At 38.6% G+C, this 20,433-nt stretch overlaps 1 protein-coding gene and 1 non-coding gene across 2 annotated transcripts in view; one reads left to right on the forward strand and one right to left on the reverse strand.

Moving 5' to 3' along the window:
• The window catches only part of PTPN9 (protein tyrosine phosphatase non-receptor type 9), a 54,061-nt gene that overhangs the window by 29,110 nt on the left and 4,518 nt on the right, over positions 1–20,433 (forward strand). The window contains exon 11 of the mRNA XM_044660249.1: positions 9,154–9,232. Within this exon, the coding sequence (XP_044516184.1) occupies positions 9,154–9,232 (79 nt within the window). The remainder of the gene's footprint in view (positions 1–9,153; positions 9,233–20,433) is intronic.
• On the reverse strand, positions 16,271–16,376 carry LOC123238308. Its single transcript, XR_006505511.1, has one exon. It is a non-coding gene; the product is annotated as a U6 spliceosomal RNA (small nuclear RNA).

The raw sequence follows: 20,433 nt of genomic DNA on the forward strand, positions 1-20,433 counted from the left end.
TTAAGATTGAAGGGAGAAGTCAGAACAGGGATTCTAGGAAACACAGGGGAAGGACAGAGTGACCCGAGGTTATAATGAGGATGTAGGAGGAGGGAGGCTGTGGGAAAGACTGAATATTTATGATCAGGGGAATTCCAGAGTTTAAGATTGCAGATGGAATACGTTTGAGAGATTGTAAAGTCCAAGATATAAGTATCCCTATGGGTGTCTAAAGGAGATGAGAGATTGAAGTCCTGGGAGCTGAGTTTGAGGAACTGAGAAGGCAGGGTTTTTGGGGTCATCAGTCCTAAAATGACCCAAGGTAGAGTTGGAGGCTGTGTAAAGAAGACCCTAGAAGACAGAGCCAGAGTCATGAAGAAGGTGGGGGGATGTGCTGTGCTGACATGATATTCTGCTGTCTCTCCAGCTCCTTCCCCCTTCATCCTCTTTCTCACCAGATGGCTCTACTTCCAGTTCTTTCTTAGTCACTCTAGCTCTAATCCTAACACCACCTCTGCCTATTTCTGAGAAGACTGAGGTCTCTCCTGAGCTCTGAATGTGAGTGGGAAGGACCTCTCTGATACCAGCGAGTTCAAGTTCCTATCTGACCTAGAATATCCCCAACTATACTCAAGCAGCATGGCTTGAAGACTTCCCATAAAGGGAGCTTGCTGCTTTGTCCCAGGCTTTTTGGACATCTCTTTCTGTTAGGAAGTTTTTCCTGCCTTCAAGCTTAGATTTGCTTCTTTGTAGCTCCTGGGGCCAAGGAGAACAAGTTTAGTTCCCCTTGGGATCCTGGAGAACAGGAACATCCCCATGTCTTCAGGTGTATGGAATGAACTTGAGACCCCTTGGACTCTCTCCCCCTTATTGGGATCCTTCTTAAAAGATCGCTCCCTGCTCCAAGACCAGTCTTCCTGACCAGGGTGGTAGAGCCTCCCCCTCATGTGGGCACATTGTTCCTCACAACTGTGTGAGCTCTTGGGGCTGCCGGGCTGCCCTTGTTGTGGATTATAGTGGAGGGTATCATTTATGAGGGACCTTTTTCTAATGAATTGCCCCCTGACCACATTGCCTCTATCTTATACTTCAGAAACCAGTTTTTACAACCTGAATGTGAAACTATATATTTACCTATTGCATTTTTAGCTTCAATCTCCTGCAAAACACTATGGCCTAGGAGCTCTTGAGCTTGTGTTCAAATCTAGCCCCTGACACCTATTACTTCATTTTAACCTTTTGGAACCTCAACTTTTCCCTCTCAAAAATGGACCTGATAATACCTGCCTCCCAGGGTCATGAAGAACAAATGAGATAGAATGTGTTTGAATATTGTGCTTTGTACCCTATCAAACATATAAATATAAATGAGAACTAGTATCATCTTGGTAAATTTACCTCGTGTCCAATACCACCAAGATCTTTTGGGATTCTATCTCTTTCCATTTAGGGTGTTAATTTTATTTCTCCCAGCCTCACACCAAATTGATAATTAGATAAATGCTTTTAAAATACCTTATTGATGAATGATGCAGAGATCCTGAGGGCTGGAGGGGGCCTTATTCCAAGTCAGGTCCAGACTGTAATGACTCTTCTTTTGGGTGACCTGATCTTACCATCTTTTTCACAACAGTAGTTCAGGAGACTTTGTCGCATAATAGGAAATCTAAGTATACTCTTCAGAATCCTCTAATCTACCAGTCTAGTCACCTTGTCAATGAGCAAAATAAGGCCTGGCATGACATAGACTTTTTGGTAAAGTTTTATTTGTTGCCTTTTGTTTTTAATACCACTACCATTTTATAATTTCTACCTTCCTCTGGGCTCTCCACTAGTGAATCTGCCCTTCCTTAGAAGGAAATGGAACAAAACACAGCTACCTCTGGTAGCTTTGACCATAGGACTGGCTCTGTCTCTACAGAGGGAGATCTCAGGGTGAGGGGAGAGTGTTGGGGATTGGCTTCATCGTCTCTTCCGGGAGCTCAGATTGGTCATTGCAGCCCATCTGATCTCAACTGCCTTTTAATGTTTTTGTTTATGGGATGTGAGTCATCATGTAGACACTCTTCTGCTTGAGCTGTCCTTCAGGAAGTCACTTCCTCTTCAAGGTGGTGTTTGCTAACCACTTCCATCATCTACTCTAGAATTTTGTCAGAAATTGGAGGCAAGCTCACTGGCCTGGAGCTTATTGCCTGCATTCTCTTTCTTAAAAAAAATCAGGCAATTTCCCCTTTTCTGATCTTCTAGTTATCCTCAACCTTATAAAGATTACTGACTTAGCAGTCAACATTCAAAATGTATTAAGTGCCCACTTATGTGCCAGCACTGTGCTGGGTGCAAGGGCTACAAATACAAAGAAAGAAATAATCCCCACTTGAGGGGATTGAACTTTTCTTTTTAGTACTCTGGATGGCATCCCACAGGCCTGATGACTTGAATTGCTCCAGGATAGCAGATGCTCTCACTATCCTCTTATCCATACTGGGTATCAGCTCCCTGGTAGCCATTTTTATACTTTTTTTTCCCAGTCCAAGATAATTTTCATTAGCAGAGAAAAGGGAAGCCTAAGAGCTGAGCAGCTTTGCCTTTTCTCCTTCAGTTATTATTCAATCTACCTCAAGCATTAGGCCCTTCTTTGGTCCTCTTTTCTTCTTTAATCTAAGTTCCCTATACAACTACATTGGTCCCTTTAACCCAGAAGTGTTAAATAGTATTCTTCACTGCCAGGACTAGTATAGCTAAGCCAGATTAAAATGGAATTGGAAAATATTGAACAAAAATAAATAAAAATAGGGGCAGCTAGATGGCTCAGTGGAAAGAGCCAGGCCAAGAGATAGGAGGTCTTAGGTTCAAATTTGGCCACAAATACTTTTTAGCTGTGTAATCCCAGGCAAGTCATTTAACCCCAATTACCAAGTCCTTACCTTTCTTCTGCCTTCAAACTGATACTCAGTATTGATTCTAAGAAAGAAGGTAAGGATTATAAAAAATTGAATAAAAAGTACAGTAGGATATCAATAATGCTAATTTGTGTGTGCATGCATGCATGTATGTGCATGTGTTTTTTAAGTCCACCTGTGGCCCAGAGGGATCATTAGGTCTGATTGAGTGGTCCCATGGTTTCCATTTTGAGTTTTATGCCATTGTTTTGACCCACTAGAATTCTTTCTCTTAATGCCTTCAGTTTTGATTTCTGAGAGCTTTCTATGTCTCCTAGGTTGACAAGACATAGAATCAAATGGTTATTGGGATTAGAGTCAGAAAATCCTGATCCCTGCCTGATCTCTGTATGCTTCTTTGCTATGTTACTTCTCTAGGTCTCAGTTTCTTCATCTCTACACTGAGAGAGTTGGACAAGATCTCCAATATCCCTAATAGTTCCAGAGTTTCTGAGCCTTCTCATTGCCAAAAAAAGCTTTCTTGTTTCTAGGCATCCTCCCTTCTGAATTTTCTGCTGCATTTGACCCCACTGATTCCTCCCCTTGCTACTGGGTATTCTCTTCTCTGGTTTCTGTGACCTGGAGCTTTCATGGTTGTTCCCTTGATTCTCCAACTGCTTTTTCCTGCTCTCCTTTGGTGACCCATCTGCTTCTTCCCCCACCTTTAGTGTGGGTATACCCAGAGCTCTGTCCTTGTGTTTTTTTTTTGTTTAATTTTTCCTTTGGTGATATCTACTCCTGTGGCTTACATTTTATCTTTTTGTGAATGTCTTATCTGAGTTCTGGTTCTGTGCTTGTTTGTGACTTACCAATAGTTCAGATTTTTATATGTCCAAGAAAAAACTCATCTCTAAATTTGACCTTCCTCCCTCACCTTTTTTCTCCTTTTGATAGCATTAAACTTTTGTCACCCTGCTTTGAAGTCCTTGGAGTCATAGCAATCACAGAATTTCAGAACTAGAAGTGACCTCTGACCATTTGGGTAGTCTGACTCCTATCCAAAAAAGAATTCCCTACTTTAACATGGCCCCAAAGTGATCATTTAGCTTCCACTTAAAGATCTTCAGTGAGGGGAACCTACCACCTCTGCAGTTTGTCACCTGTTTGGGTAGGTCTAATTGTTAGGAAGTTTTTCTTAATGTCTAAAGTTCTCTCTTTCACCTTCTGCCCCTTACTGCACCCTGGAGCCAAACAAAACAAGTTGAATCCATTTTTCTTCTCAGCCAGAGCCTTTCAGATACTTGAAGAGAGCTGCCATATCGCTGCTCCCTCAGACTTCCAACCAAAAAGTCTTGTGTCATCTCTGTACATTTGATGTCATTAGTTAAAATATTAAATTGCATAGGATCAAACACAAATGCCTAAGGCACTTTACTGGTGGGCTCCTTTTGAATTAATATGGAATTATCAGTGACTTATATTTGAGTCTTACCATTAACCCTATTTCATATTTATCTAATTAATCCTCTGTCTAGCCCCATATGTCTCCATTTTTTCTCTAAGAATAATTTATTCTCCTTAACTCTCCTCTTTTCTTTATTCGCTCCACCTCTCTTTGCCATCTTCCTCTGAATTTGTCTCTCCAGTTTCTGTTGCCATTGTTTCCTTTTTTCTCCTCCATGTGATATATCCCAAATGAGGTATTCATCACTTCTATTATAATTGTGTTCTATCTGGTTTTCTTGATGTTAGTTTCTTTTCTACAACTCATCTTTCAAGCATCTGTCCAGGATGTTTCTTCTAGAGAGACTGTCTAGCTCTTCAATTAAAGTGAAACCAAGAGTCAGGCCAGGACTCTGTCATAATATTATTTCTTTATAACATACCTATTCAGCCCTTAGTGCTATGTACTTCTCCTGATTCTGGAGAAGAAGCAAGAAAATGTGATGTCTTTAATGTCAAAGGTTAATAGCATATGGTGGTCATCAATGTCAGAAGCTACAGAAAAGGAAACTAGCCTGAGTGATTAGGAAGTCACTGGATGGCCTAAGTAAAGGATGTTGCAAGAATTCAGGTGGATAGTAATGAAAGCCTACGCAAAAGCAGTGGCCATAGGTATAGAAGGGATATATGTGAAGGATGATTGCATATTACAAAGGTGAATTCAACAGGACTTGGTAACTGCATATGAAAGGTGAGAGGGAGGGAAGGTGGAAATAGAAAGCTAAGGTTTTCAACACAGGGGGCATTGTCCCAGACAGATACAATGGAATCAAAAAGAGGAGCTGGTGTAATGGAATAGGTAGTAAACTCACTTGTGGATACATTGAGTTTGAGGGACCTGTGGGGATGGTTGAATTAAACAATATTGATTTGAAAGTCTTTTGCATATTAGTGATAGTTGATTTTGAAAACTAATGAAGAATTTGTTAAATTCCTAAAAAAGAAGTAAGTGGTATGAAATAGAGGTTTATGATTTTTAAAATACAATTATCTTTTTATGCCTTAGTGACATGGGGTATATGGAGTGTTCTGGAAGAACTAGCACTTCTGGCATGAGGACTTGATGAACTCTTCTCAGGGCTGCTTCCCTCTGTTGGTGTCCACCTTTCACTCAGTTCTTATTTGTGGCTCCAAGAAGCTGTAACATGCTCAGTGGCCACACTCTGGTAAAACTGGGCTAAACTAGATTTGAGGGTAACCAAGAGAACTCAAAACCATCCATGAGTTAGGGGGATGTCTACCCCAAGCAGGCGAAGGCTTTCCTTGGTGAAATAAGTGGGTGAGAACAATTTGTTCCAAGGACCATGAAGGCAGGAGAAGTAGGCACTGTGGAACACTTAGAGCTTGGTCAGACATGGAAGAAGCCCAGGTTATCCACTGCATCCTGGGCCATCACCAGTTGTCCTGACTTTTGTCTTGCCACTGGACTTTGATGATTCTGGTAGAGAGGTTGAGGTTGACGACTTTGTATAGGTCTGCCTTACTCTAATCCACTTCACTCAAAAGCTAAGACATCACCTTGTGATGTTGCCGGTCCTTTTCGAAAAGAAGGATGAACAACAGCAACAGCTGTGAATCTAAAAACCATATAAATGAGTACCTACTGTGTGCAAAGCACTCAAGGAAGGTTTTGGCTTTATGATACACTATAGTCAGAGGATATGAGTTCAAACTTTGGCTCTGTAACTTTTTAAAAAAATTTAATTAATTTGGTTATTTTAAAGTATTTCTCCATGTTGCTCTGTAACTCCTTCACTTTATAAAGAAAAGACCATATACTAATTTGGGTGTTAGAGAAACTGAATTAAAATTCTGCCTTTAATACTATTTGTATGACTTTGGTTGTCATTAAACATTGATGTTTAATGATATAATTGGTCTTCTTTGAAATGAAGGACAAACCCCAACAATTGGCATTGTAGAAGTGTTTATTTTTCAGTGTGTTAAGTTCAGAATTTTAAAAATTAAGTTAATTTTTAATCGCGCCTCACATAAACCTCATTGGCTATGATACTGCCACTGTGCAAAGCTAAAAATTAAGTTAATTTTTAAAATGTGATCATTGAAGCTGTGGGAGTGAATGAGAGTGCCAGAGAAGGAATTATGGCAAAATATGGCAAGATGGCATAGGGCAGGTCCTTGAGAATACCTATAACATTAAGGAGCTGAGAAAGAGATAAAGTAACAGAAGAAACACAGTTAGAAAACAGGGAAGCAAACAATCCTTATACTTTGTGTTTTAATTAGAATCTGTTAGGGACAATGTATATAATAAGTTACATAGCAAAGTAAAACAGACATATCATTCAAATTTAATGTTATTTATTTACCAAAGAAAAATAGTCATTTTTGATGCTGGTGTATTCTTGGTGAAAATATCTTTTCAAAACTAACTCCTTAAATTACTCCTCTTAACTATTACCCTTTCAATTAGGTCAACAGTTTAGATTTAGGACAGTTGCTGTGAGAAGTGGGATTAGGTGGTTAATAAGGGTAGACAGTGAGGGTTCAGTTCCCAGGTTATATAATCATGTTTGTAGCAGGCAAAAGGAGCTTCTTGCTTTGCTGTGTCTTGTGATGCTTACTTAGCAAGCATTGAAATTGTATGGCAAGGCTCCCCCAGGACTGAAAACAAGGCTTCCCAACAGACTTCAAACCCATCCATGAGTTATAAGAATGTCTGCCCCCAAGCAGTTGAAGACTTCCCCAGCCAAATGCATGTGTGAGAACAATTTGTTCCAAGGACCATGAAGGCTCTTGCTCTCAAGGAGCTTATAATCTAATGGGGTAAAGCAACACAGAAAAGGAAGCTGGAAAGGGGAGTTGGGGGAAAAAGCAGAGAACATCTTGTTCTGTGAAGCTGAAGCCAAACAGAGCTGCAGATGAAAGTGGATGGCAAGCTGGGGAGTCTAAATCCAGCCTTCTACAAAGGAAAGCTTTCAGAGAAGTTTGGTGCTCCACCCTCCAATTCTCCAATCAGTGGGAAGAGGAGACCGAGGTAGGTGGGAAGGTTTAGAGTAACCAAGGCATGGAGATTGGATTTGCCAATGATCAGTTTATCCTAGGAGGGGCGTCTTGTTCCTTGGCATTGAAATCAAGCAGAACTGCTTGAAGTAGTGATTAAGATCTCAGGTCTGATCCTACTAATGTGTTGTGACTAAAGTGAAGATAGAGAAGATGGCCATCAGAGATGTGCACTGAGGAAATGATTTTGTGCTCAGCTTGTCAGAGAGGGCTTTACCATGAATATTGAAGTTCCTAGGATGACACAAGGTACAAAGGAAGACTATAAGGACCAGGAATCAAGTGCTCATGTCACAGAGTTGAGCTGGTTAGGTGAGAACAACAGTAGTGCTGTACATAGATGGCATGGACCTCAAAAGAAGATATCACCCTGTTCTCTTGGATGCAAAATTAGCAAATATGTACTGGTGTCTTGGATTTCTTGACCATGCTGAAGCAAGAAGTTTTGGCCTGGAAATCTATAGATAGAGGGAAGAAGGGAAGACATTCATTGTAGGGGAAAGGATCTAAGGCAAGATGAGGATGAGATTGAGTAGGAGGATATTTGTGGGACATTGAGGAAGTCAGCCTAAGCCCAGAGTGCATCTCAAGGAGTACTGGGAAATAAGATTGGTGGGTTAGGATTAAATCATGGAAGACCTTGAAAGGTAGGCAGAAGAGTTCAGATTTGACATAGTAGAACATAGTCATTTATGATTTTTAGCAGGGAAGTGACAGGATAAAGGCATTATTTTAGGAACATTATGAGCATTGATTCTGGGATTATAGATTTAGAGCTAAAAGGGACCTTAGAGGACATTTAGTCTTCCCACCTTGTTTTATAGATATGGAAACTCAAGCCCAGAAAAGTATTCACACAAGTCGTATTGGCAGAAGTTGGATGTGAACTTAGGTTCTCTAACTCTAAATCCACTCATCTTTCCACTAATGCTACTTTTAGGTGGTATTCGGGATAGATGGACCAAAGAGAGAGAGACTGTAATCCAAGGTCATCTAGGAGGTAGATAGCTGGAAAAGGATGAGAAGAGCACCTGAATTGGGCTGCTAGTAGAGAAAATAAAAAAGGAAGAGAAATTAGTCTTTTTAATTACATTAAAAAAAATTTCTCCATGGTTACATGATTCATTTTCTCTCCCTCTTCTCTTCCCTCTCCCCTTCCAGAGCTGACAAACAGTTCTACTGGGTTATATATGTGTTATCACTTTATACCTATTTCCATATTATTTATTTTTATAAATAGAGTAATATTTTAAAACCAAAACCTCAAATCATATACCCATGTATGTAAACAAGTGATGACTCATATGAGAAACTAGTCTTTTCAAAGAAAAAGTTAATAAGACTTATTAACTACCTGGTCTTTGGAAGAAGGGAAAGATGAAAAAGACCAGAAGGAATTACACTTTCTACCTGGGGAATTAGGAGATTTCCAGTATATCTGAGAGAAAATGAAAATCTGGAGAGGTATCTGTGCAATGGAGACAACAGGGAGGGAAGAGAGGCAGAGGAATAAACTAGTTCTGTTTCTAAGTTTGAGGTGTTTTCAAAAGCCTATCCAGGTTGGTGATGTGGGACTGGAAGTTAGCTGAGAGGGAAGGACCAGCACAACAGATTTGTAAATCTTCGTCACAGAACCTAGTGGATGAACAAATGATACAAGAGCAGAAGACTAATATGGATCCCATACTTGGGCATGGAAGAAGAAAGAGGAGAGAGGGAAAGAAACACTTTCTGGCATCACATGCCATCTTCTATTTTATTACTTTAGGTCCCTTGGAGAACACCTACCATGACTTTTGGCTCATGGTCTGGGAGCAGAAAGTTCTGGTGATTGTCATGACTACACGGTGAGTACCCATTTCTTCATCACCACTGCCATCCCTCCCCATCCTCATTCTGAATGGAGGCGAGTGCTGCTGGAGTAAGGGAGATGGATTGAATATGTTTGGGTGATATGTTATTCCATATCAGGTGAACACATGGAGAGTTGGGGATGGGAAAGAGGAAGGTGAGCTGGATGTGACCAGAGAATAGAATTTCAAAGGTCATAATGTTGCATGCCAAGATATGGAACAAGACTTGAAGAAGGGATGTTGGAGATAGTTCTTGGTTTTCTGATAATGAAGGTCAGAAATACTCTGGCAGGGATACTTTCAGAAAAATCTGAAGAGACTTAAATGACCAGTAGAAAGTGAGCAGAACCAAGACATACATAGTAACAGCAATATTGTGTACAATGATTAAATGTGAGAGATAGCTGCACATGTATTATCTATATCAAATTGCTTACCTTCTCAAGGAGAGGGGAAGGTGAATGAAGGATTGAAAGAATTTAGAACTCAAAATTTTTAAAAATGAATGTTCATGATTGTTTTTATATGTAATTGGAAAAAATAGGAAAATTTCCACTTGAAAACAAGAAAGGGAAGGAAAAACCCTGGCAGAAGGGAGAGTTAGCTATGTAATTCTCTGCTTAGGTACTGAGGAATTGGTATAGCCAAACTGTAATGGAAATTAATCTGGTGGATTTGTCAGGGCTTTATAACTTGTTCCTCATCTCTGATTTGATAGCCATATCCAAGGACTACAAAATATTTCTTAGTAAACCTTTGACTTAATTCAGATCAGCAACCTTTTTTTTGTATTAAATTTTATTTAAATTTGTTCTCAATTACATGTAAAAAGTTTCTATCATTTTTCAAAGAATATTGAGTCTTAAATTCAATCTCATATAGATTTTACATGTGCAATCATGTAAAACATTTTTCCACAGTAATCCTTTTGTGGAAGGAAAATAGAAAAAAATTAAGAAAGTGAAAAAAGTTTGCTTTGGTCTGGACTCAGACTCATTTCTTTTTCTCTGGTAGTAGATGGCATTTTTTTTATCATGAGTCCTTTGGGATAGTTTTGGATCACTGTATTGCTGAGAATAACTGCTATTCACAGTTGTTCATTGTAAAGTATTCCTGTCACTGTCCAATGTTCTCCTGGTTCTGCTTATTTTATTTTGTTGCAGTTCATATCTTTCCAGGTTTTTCTGACCTTCTGCTTGTCATTTCATTTTTTATTGTATGTTGTATTTATTTATTTAGAATATTTTTCCATGGTTACATAATTTGTGATTTTTCCCACCCATTTTCCCTTCCCCCTCCCAGAGCTGATAAGTAATTCTACTGCATTATACATGTATCATTGTTCAAAACCTATTTCCATGTTATTCATATTTGCAATAGAATGATCTTTTAACATCAAAAACCTAATCATATCCCCATCAAACTATGTGATGAATCATATGTTTTTCTTCTGTGTTTCTGTTCCCACAGTTCTTTCTCTGGATGTGAATAGTGTTCTTTCTCATACTGCTTATCATTTCTTAAAACACAATAGTATTCCATTACAATTATATCCTATAACTTACTCAGCTATTCCCCAATTGATGAATATCCCTTCACTTTCCAAATCTTTGTCCCCCTAAAAAGAGCTACTTTAAATATTTTTGTACATTAGGTCCTTCCTTTTTTTTTTTTTTTTAAATCTTTGGGATACAAACCTATTAATGGTATTGCTATGTCAAAGGGTATGTACTATTTTATAGACCTATGGGTATAAATCTAAATTGCTCTCCTGAATGCTTGAATCAGTTCACAATTTTCCTAAAAATGCATTCATGTCCTAGCTTTCCCATATCTCCTCTAAGTTTAGTCATTTTCCTTTTCTTCCTTATTCCTTCATAATAGTCAATCTGATATAAGTGGGGTGGTACCCCAGAGTTGTTTTAATTTGCATTTCTCTAATTAGTATTGATTTAGAGACTTTTTGCAGGACTATAGAGAGCTTTAGTTACTTTGAGAACTGCCTGTTCACATCCTTTGACCATTTATCAATTTGGGAATGACTTGTATTCTTATATATTCAACACATTTCTCTTTTGAAAAATGAAGCCTTTATTAGAGACACTTGTAAAATTTTTTTCTGCACTGTTATGATTACTGTGAATTACTTTCCATCCTGTTTACCTGTTTAGTTTCTAACCTCCATCTCCTCCAATTTGCCCTCCTTTCTATCAGTCCCATCCCCCTTTTCTTATCCTTTTCCCCTCCTGTTTTCCTTTAGGGTAAGATAGCTTTCCAAATTCAATTGATTGTATATGTTCTTCTCTCATTGAGCCAATTCTGATGAGAATAAAGTTCATGTGCTCTCCTACCCACCTCCCCTTTCTTCCCTCCACTGTGAATGCTCTTTCATGCTTCTTTTATGTGCAATATTTTACTCCATTCTATTTTTCCTTTTTCCCTTCCCTCAATGCTTTCTTCTTTTTCATGTCTTTATTTTATTTTTTATATCATCCCATCATATTAAACTCATACCCTTGCCCTCCATCTATATATACTCCTTCTAACTGCCCTGATAATGATAAAGTTTTTGGCATTATAAGAATCATTTCCCCATATAGGGATATATACAGTTTAACCTTATTGAATGTCTTGATTTCTCTTTCCTGTTTACCTTTTTATGATTCTCTTGAGTCTTGTATTTGAGAGTCAACTTTTCTATTTAGCTCTGGTCAGGAATGTTTGAAAGCGCTCTATTTCATTGAATACCCACTTTTCCCCCTGAAGGATTATGCTCACTTTTGCTGAGTAAGTGATTCTTGGTTGGAGTGTTAGCTCCTTTGCCCTCTGGAATATCGTATTCCAGGTCCTCCAATCTTTTAATGTAGAAGCTGCTAAGTCTTCTGTTATCCTGTGTGTGGCTCCACAATATTTCAATTGTTTCTTTTTGGCTGCTTAAAATATTCTCTCCTTGACTTTGGAGTTTATAATATTCTTGGGAGTTAACCTTTTGGGATCTTTTTCAGGAGGTGATCAGTGGATTTTTTTCAATTTCTATTTTGTCCTCTGGAATATCAAGGCAGTTTTCCATGATGATCTCTTGAAAGATGATGTTTAAGCTTTTTTTTTTTTTTTTTGAACATAGCTTTCAGGTAGTTCAATAATTCTTAAATGATCTCTCCTGAATTTATTTTCCAGATTGGTTGTTTTTCCCATGAGATATTTAACATTTTCTTCTATTTTTTAATTCTTTTGACTTTGTTTGATTGTTTCTTGATATCTCATGGACTCATTAACTTCCACTTGCTCAGTTCTAATTTTTAAGGCATAATTTTCTTGAGTTTTTGTACCTCCTTTTCCATTTGGCCAATTCTACTTTGTAAAAAGTTCTTTTCCTCAGTGAATTTTTGTACCTCTTTTTCCAGAAGTTTTCAAGAAGTTTTTCTCTTTGATGTATTTTTGTATATCTTTTTCCATTTGACCAATTCTGATTTTTAGAAAGTTCTTCTCTTCAGTAGGTTTTTGTGCCTCTTACTAATTGGCCTATTCTGTTTTTTAAAAAATAAATGAAATTAATTAATTAATGATATTTTCCCATGGTTACATGATTCATGTCCTTTCCCTCCCTTCTTTTCTCCCCCTTCCTAGAACCAAAGAGCAATTCCACTGGGTTTTACATGTATCATTGTTCAAAACCTATTTCCATATTATTACTATTTGCAATAGAGTATTCTATTTTTTAAGGTATTAATTTCTTCAGTATTTTTTGCCTCCTTTTCCAAGTTTTTGACTCTTTTCATGATTTTCCTGTATCACTCTCATTTCTTTTTTTTTTTTTTTTTACCTTTCTTATTTGGTTTTTTAAATCCTTTTTGAGCTCCTCCATTAATTCTTTTTGGGTTTGAGAGAAATCAATTTTTTTCTTGGGGGCTTTGGATGCTGAAGTGTTAACTTTGTTGTCTTCTTCTGAGTTTGGGTCTACCCTGTCACCAAAATAAGGTTTTAATGTTAAGTTTCCTTTTTTTTTGTTTGCTCATTTTCCTGCCTTTTTATTTTCTTTTAGTTTCAAAAACTGTTAAAGTTGGGCTCTATAACTTTTCCAAGCTTCAGGTTCTTTGTGCAATTGTCTTCAGACCTGGTACTGGGGGTCTATCTACTTTCTGTTCTTCCAAGGTAGTATGATAGAAGGAGAAATGTGTTTAATACTCTCCAAACCTGTGCTCTGGTCTGTGAGAAACCCTAAGCATTCTTTGACCGTTTGGAACTGTGACCACTGCCCCGTATTCCTCTGTGGCTGCAAGTGCTGGTGTTGTTCCTCACCCTATGACTGTGCACCAGAATTATTAAGACCTGGTTCTCCATATGGGGAATAAGACAAGAGTCTTACATCCAAAGCCAGCAAAGGGATCCCTGTAGTCTCCCCCTGAGCAGCTGTCTGACCCAGGCTTTCTTTCAGTGGCTAAATTTCCAGAAGCATTGGCTGCTGCTTCAATTGTGCCCAAGGCTTGTTGCTGTGGTGGGATGTGCCCTGGTGCATTGTGCACTACCTACACCCCAGTGAACTAGATCACTTGTGTTGGCCCTCTTTGTTGTTTAGACTGAAAATTATTTCACATTGTTTTTTGTGGATTGTGCTGCTCCAGAATTCATTTTGAGGTGTTATATCAATGCTTTTTGGAGAGTAATTTGGTAGAAATCAGATAGGTACCTGTACCTTTTCCACCATCTTGGCACCCTACCACCAGCAGCAGCTTTTTTTTTATAGGCACTTCTTCATAGGAGGTGGCCTAACCCTGTTCTAAGCACTCTGGAGGATACAGATAAATGGCTTTCCCCTAAGGAGGTTTTATCCTTGTTAAGTCCATCAGATGTAGCTGAAAGTTTGTGTCTTTACCAGCTAGGCCTGTTTAAGAGAAGTCAGGACTCAGAATATTTATCTGGCATCAGCTTAGTGACTGATGCATGTAGGGACAACTAAGTAGCTCAGTATAGAGAGTCAGGACTACAGACAATAGGCTCTGGATTAAAATTTGGTCTTGGACACTTCTTAGTTGTATAACCTTGGCAAATCACTTAACCCTCCCTTTTCCTGGCCCTTACCACTCTTCTGCTTTGGAATCAATGCTTAGTATGAATTCTAAGACAGAAGGTAAGGGTTTTCTTAAAATGCATGTAAGCTAATTGGATAAGACTCAGGATCCCTGGATTCTAGTCGTGTTTCTGTCACAGGCTCTCTGTGTTAGCTTGAGCTGTTTACCTAAATTCTTATGATCTTAGTTTCCTTGTCTACAAAATGGAAGGATTGACCTACATCATAGAATTTAACATCAGAAAGGCTTTCAGCAGCCATCTGGACCAACCCATCCCTCACAAAGAATCCCCTTTACAACATCCCCCTCAAATGATCCTCTTTGAGCCTCTGCTCAAAATCCTCACATAGGGGAATCTGTTCCACATTTATTTATCTATTTTAAAGGCTCATTTATTTATTTATTTATTTATTTGTTTGTTTGTTTGGGGTCTTTTTCTGTAGTTACATGGATCATGTTCTTTCCCTCCTCTCCTCCCACCTGCTCCTATAGCCAAAGACCAATTCCACTGGGTTTTACATGCGTCATTGATCAAAACTTATTTCTATATTATTAATATTTGCTCTAAGGTGATCATTTAGAGTCTATAAACCCAATCATATCCCCATTGACCCATGTGATCAAGCATTTGTTTTTCTACTCCCACAGTTCTTTCTCTGGATGTGGATAGCGTTTCATTCTCATAAGTCCCTCAGAATTGTCCTGGATCATTGCATTGCTGCTAGTACAGAAGTCCATTACATTCTATTGTGCCACAGTGTATTCTTCTTTGTGTACAGTGTTCTCCTGACTCTGCTCCTTTCACTCTGCATCAATTCCTAGAGGTCATTCCAGCTCACATGGAATCCCTCCAGTTCATTATTTCTTTAAGCGCAATAGTATTTCATCACCAACAGATACTAAAATTTGTTCAGCCATTCCCTAGTCGAAGGGCATACCTTCATTTTCCATTTTTTTGTCACCACAAAGAGCCCAGCTATAAATATTTTTGTACAAGTCTTTTTCCTTATGGTCTCTTTGGGGTATAAACCCAGCAGTGGTATGGCTGGATCAAAGGGCAGATAGTCTTTTAAAGCCCTTTGGGCATAGTTCCAAATTGCCTTCCAGAATGGTTGGATCATTTCACAACTCTACCAGCAATACATTAATGTCCCAATTTTGTCATATCCTTTCCAATGTTTATTACTCTCACCTGCTATCATTATAGCCAATCTGCTAGGTGTGAAGTAGTACCTCAGAGTTGTTTTGATTTGTATTTCTCTAATTATAAGAGATTTAAAACACTTTTTCATGTGCTATTTATAGTTTTGATTTCTTTATATGAAAATTACATGACCCTTGTCCAATTATCAATTGGGGAGTGGCTTGCTTTTTTGTATAATTGATTTAGCTCCTTATAAATTTGAGTAATTAGACCTTTGATGGAGGTTTTTGTTATAAAGTTTTTTTCCCTAATTTGTTGCTTCCCTTCTAATTTTGGTTGCATTGGTTTTGTTTGTAGAAAACCTTTTTAATTTAATCTAATCAAAATTATTTATTTTACATTTTGTAATATTCTCTATCTCTTGTTTGGTCTTAAAATCTTTCCTTTCTCATAGATCTGACAGGTAAACTATTCTATGTTCATCTAATTTACTTATAATTTCCTTCTTTATATTTAAGTCATTCACCCATTCTGAATTTATCTTGGTGTAGGGTGTAAGATGTTGATCTAAACCTAATCTCTTCCATACTGTTTTCTAGTTTTCCCAGAAGTTTTTGTCAAATAGTGAGTTCTTGTCTTAAAATCTGGGATATTTGGGTTTATCGTACACTATTTTACTGAGGTCATTTACCCCTAGTCTATTCCACTGATCCTCCTTTCTGTCTCTTAACCAGTACCATATTTTTTTGATGACCACTGGTTTATAGTACAGTTTAAGATCTGGTACTGTTGGCCCCCATCCTTCACATTTTTTTTTCCAAAAATATGGAATGCTTCACGAATTTGTGCGTCATCTTTGCGCAGGGACCATGCTAATCTTCTCTGTATCATTCCAATTTTAGTATATATGCTGCCGAAGAAGCACCCAACTTTTAGATAGGGATAATTACTGGAATTTTTTCCTGACATCAGGCCCACGTCTGACTCTTGGCAACTTCCCCTCACTGCTCTTGCTTCTCCTTGGGGCAAAAACTGAACATGTCTAAATCCTTCTTCTACTTGACAAACCTTTATATATTTGGATTCAGCTACTATGTGCCTCCAGAGTCTTCCTCAAGCTACATATCTTCAGTTCCTTTAAGGCCTTTCATTGCCATAGCTGTACTCCTCTGGGTGTCTTTGGCATATCCATGTCTTTTCTAAAATAAAATACATGGAACTGAATTCAGGATCTCAGAGATGTTCTGATCTGGGAAGCGTACAATGAGATGATGCCCTCCTTCTTTCTAGAAGCTCAGGCCCCTGCCTTCCTAGAATCCAGGATCATGTAAATTTTTTGACCGCCATAGTACAAGGTTGGCTTCCATTGAGTTTGTAGTCTACTAGACCTTTAGATCCTTTTCAAATGAATTGTGTTTACCCCACCTCATCCTGTATTTATGAAGTCCATTTTTTGAACCAAAGAGAATGAATTTACATTTATTCCTGTGAAACTTCATTTTATTTGATTAATTTACTAACAGGCATATCTGCTTACCAGATTAGTCAGTGTTCTAACATGGCAAGATCTTTTTTTAATTCTGTCATCCAGAGTGTTAACTATCCCCCTGGCTTTGGGTCTTCTGCAGGTTTGATGAGCATATTATCTGTGTTCCTTAATAAAAATGTTAAACAGCCCAGAGCATATACAGATCCCTGGGGCTCACCACTGAAAGACTTTTTTTCAAGTTGATGTCAGATATTTAATATAACTCTTTTTTTAAAAGATCTGGCCATCCAACCTAGTTCAGACTGACTGGTTGTACTATTGTCTAACCTACATCTCCCTGTCTTTTCCATATTTCATAAGAACAGTATGAGATTCTTTCATTGATTATTTTGTTAAAATCTAGTAATCTATCCACTGTATTTCCCTGACCCTCCCTCCCCCTCACCTCCGGTTAGTAACGCTGTGAAAAAAGAGAAGGTTAGGCTTGCATGGCTTATTTTTCTTTTCTTTTTTTTTTTTTTTTAAACCCTTAACTTCTGTGTATTAGCTCCTTGGTAGAAGAGTGGTAAGGGTGGGCAATGGGGGTCAAGTGACTTGCCCAGGGTCACACAGCTGGGAAGTGTCTGAGGCTGGATTTGAACCTAGGACTTCCTGTCTCTAGGCCAGGCTCTTAATCCACTGAACTACCCAGCTGCCCTTTGCATGGCTTATTTTTGATGAAGCCATGCTGTCTCTGTAATTACTGCTTCCCCTCTTATATAGTCGTTTTCTTTAATAATCCACTCCGTAATTTTTGCCAAGCTCAGTGACTTGTAGTTTTTTTAGACATGTCCTCTTCTCCCTTTTGATATGTGCCCATGTTTTACCTTAGGGCACCTCTTCTTTCCTCTTTCATCTTTTCAGTGTCACTAGCGGACTAGTCACTAGGATGGTGATTGTCTCAGTCTGAAGGGCTTAAACAACTCTTCCTTTCCAGTCTTTTTTTTTTTTTTAAACCCTTACCTTCTGTCTTGGAGTCAATACTGTGTACTGGCTCCAAGGCAGAAGAATGGTAAGGGTTAGGCAATGGGGGTTAAGTGACTTGCCCAGGGTCACACAGCTAGGAAGTGTCTGAATCTGTATTTGAACCCAGGACCTTCCATCTCTAGGCCTGGCTCTCAATCCATTCAGCCACCTAGCTATCTCCCTTTCTTGTCTTTTTACTCACTCTTATCTTCTTTCTCATCTTCAGGTCATTTTCCTTGGCAGAAATTACAAAAGCAAAATAAAAATTAATTAGTCCTCCCTTAATTATCATCTGTTGCATTCATTGCAAATACCAATCCTGCTGCCGCTTTTTGGATCTCTTTTTTCTCTATAACTAAAACAAAATAGTTCCCCCCTCCACCCCAAACCACCAACAAAAAACTCCTTTTACCTCAGCTTTCTTGGTCAGTCTATGCTTATCTTGAATCTCACTGGAACTTACCCTTTAATTTTTTCTTTAAAAAAATTAAGGGGGGCAGCTGGGTAGCTCAGTGGATTGAGAGCCAGGCCTACAGACGGGAGGTCCTAGGTTCAAATCTGGCCTCAGACACTTCCCAGCTGTGTGACCCTGGGCAAGTCACTTGACCCCCATTGCCTAGCCCTTACCATTCTTCTGCCTTGGAGCCAGTACACAGTATTGACTCCAAGACAGAAGGTAAGGGTTTAAAAAAAATTTAAGTTAAATTAATTAAGAATTTTTTTCTATGATTACATGATTCATGTTCTTTCTCCCCCCTCCTTCTTCCCCACTATCAGAGCTAAGGAGCAATTCCACTGGGTTTTACATGTATTTGATCATTGATCAAAATCTATTTCCATATTATTAATATTTGCAATAGAGTGATCATTTTAAGTCACTATCCCTAATCATATCCCCATCAAACTATGTGATCAATCATAGGTTTTTCTTCTGTGTTTCTGCTCCCACAGTTCTTTCTCTGGATGTGGATAGTGTTCTTTCTCATAAGTTCCTCATTGTTGTCCTGGATCATTGCACTGCTGTCAGTAGAGAAGTCCATTACATTCGATTGTACCACAGTGTATCAGTCTCTGTGTACAAAGTTCTCCTGGTTCTGCTCCTTTCACTCTGCATCAACTCCTGGAGGTTGTTCCAGTTCACATGGAATTCCTCCAGTTCATTATTCCTTTCAGCACAATAGTATGGAACTGACCCTTTTAGCACAATCATCAATCTATTAATCACTTTTGCTTCTGCTTTCCATATACATTATCTTATTAAAATCTCAGTTGGTCGGTGAATTCTGGGTGTGTCTATATTGGTCTTTTTCATATACGTCCCATTTCCCCTTCCTATTAGAATTATTTCCCATTTTCTTTGGAATATTATCATTGAGAGTTTCCCTTCCCTCTTGGGATGACTACCCCTGAAGAATTTTAGACCATGGCATCTTACCTATTCTTCCTCTGAATGCTTTGAAATCTAGTTTCTTAAAACCTAGGATGTATATCAGACTTTGCTCATCTTTCTTTTACTTCTCTAACTCCTTATAGTCTTAATTCTGTAATGCAGTCTGACTAGCCAGTAATAAACATTTCCATGTCTTTTAGGCTTTTTTCCTCCAGCCCTCTGCCCTTCTCCTTTCCCCCCCTTTAATAACTATTTAGAAGCTTTTTAATATTTAAAAAGGCCATTATCTTACTTTGGGATGGTTTCTGAAACCATTGATTTGGATTTTCTAGAAATTTCATTGCTTCAGACTTTCCCTATTTTTTTTTTTAAAGGATCTTTATCTTTCTGTCCTTGATCTGCTACTACCTGGGTGAATTGAGCACCTAATTTTAACTCTGCCTTCAGTTTCTTTTTTTTTTTTTTTTTTAAACCCTTAACTTCTGTGTATTGGCTCCTAGGTGGAAGAGTGGGCAATGGGGGTCAAATGACTTGCCCAGGGTCACACAGCCGGGAAATGTCTGAGGCCGGATTTGAACCTAGGACCTCCCATCTCTAGGCCTGACTCTCAATCCACTGAGCTACCCAGCTGCCCCCTGCTTTCAGTTTCTTTGTCTGAAGTTATATATTTGTATAATGTTTTAAGGTGTACAAAGCACTTTACCTTGACTAGGCAATTTGAAAGGTGCCTCCAAGTGCTATTTTCTTTCTGATTCTCTGATTCTAAGCACTTTATGTAAAGGAAAGAGGGATGAGAATGCTTTTTTGCTTTCTCCTTTCCTAAGTTATACCTACACTGACTCTTCTCCCCCTACCTCCCATTCCTAACAGCCTTTGTAATACCCCTGCCACCCTTATCCCAGAAACTATATAAAATGGAAGACTGTGAATAGAGTTCTAAATGGGAATACTTTGAGATAGATTTAGACTCCCAAACAAAATGGTCAAGGAAGGTGTGGTAAGGTATCCTCTATCAGTCTTCACCTGTCTATCCGGAGCCTGTTTGCTCTTATCTTGTGGCCCCCATCTGTCTTCCCTTCTTTCTCAGGGAGTCAAACC

This window comes from Gracilinanus agilis, chromosome 2 (genome assembly GCF_016433145.1).
Source record: "Gracilinanus agilis isolate LMUSP501 chromosome 2, AgileGrace, whole genome shotgun sequence".
NCBI lineage: Eukaryota > Metazoa > Chordata > Mammalia > Didelphimorphia > Didelphidae > Gracilinanus > Gracilinanus agilis.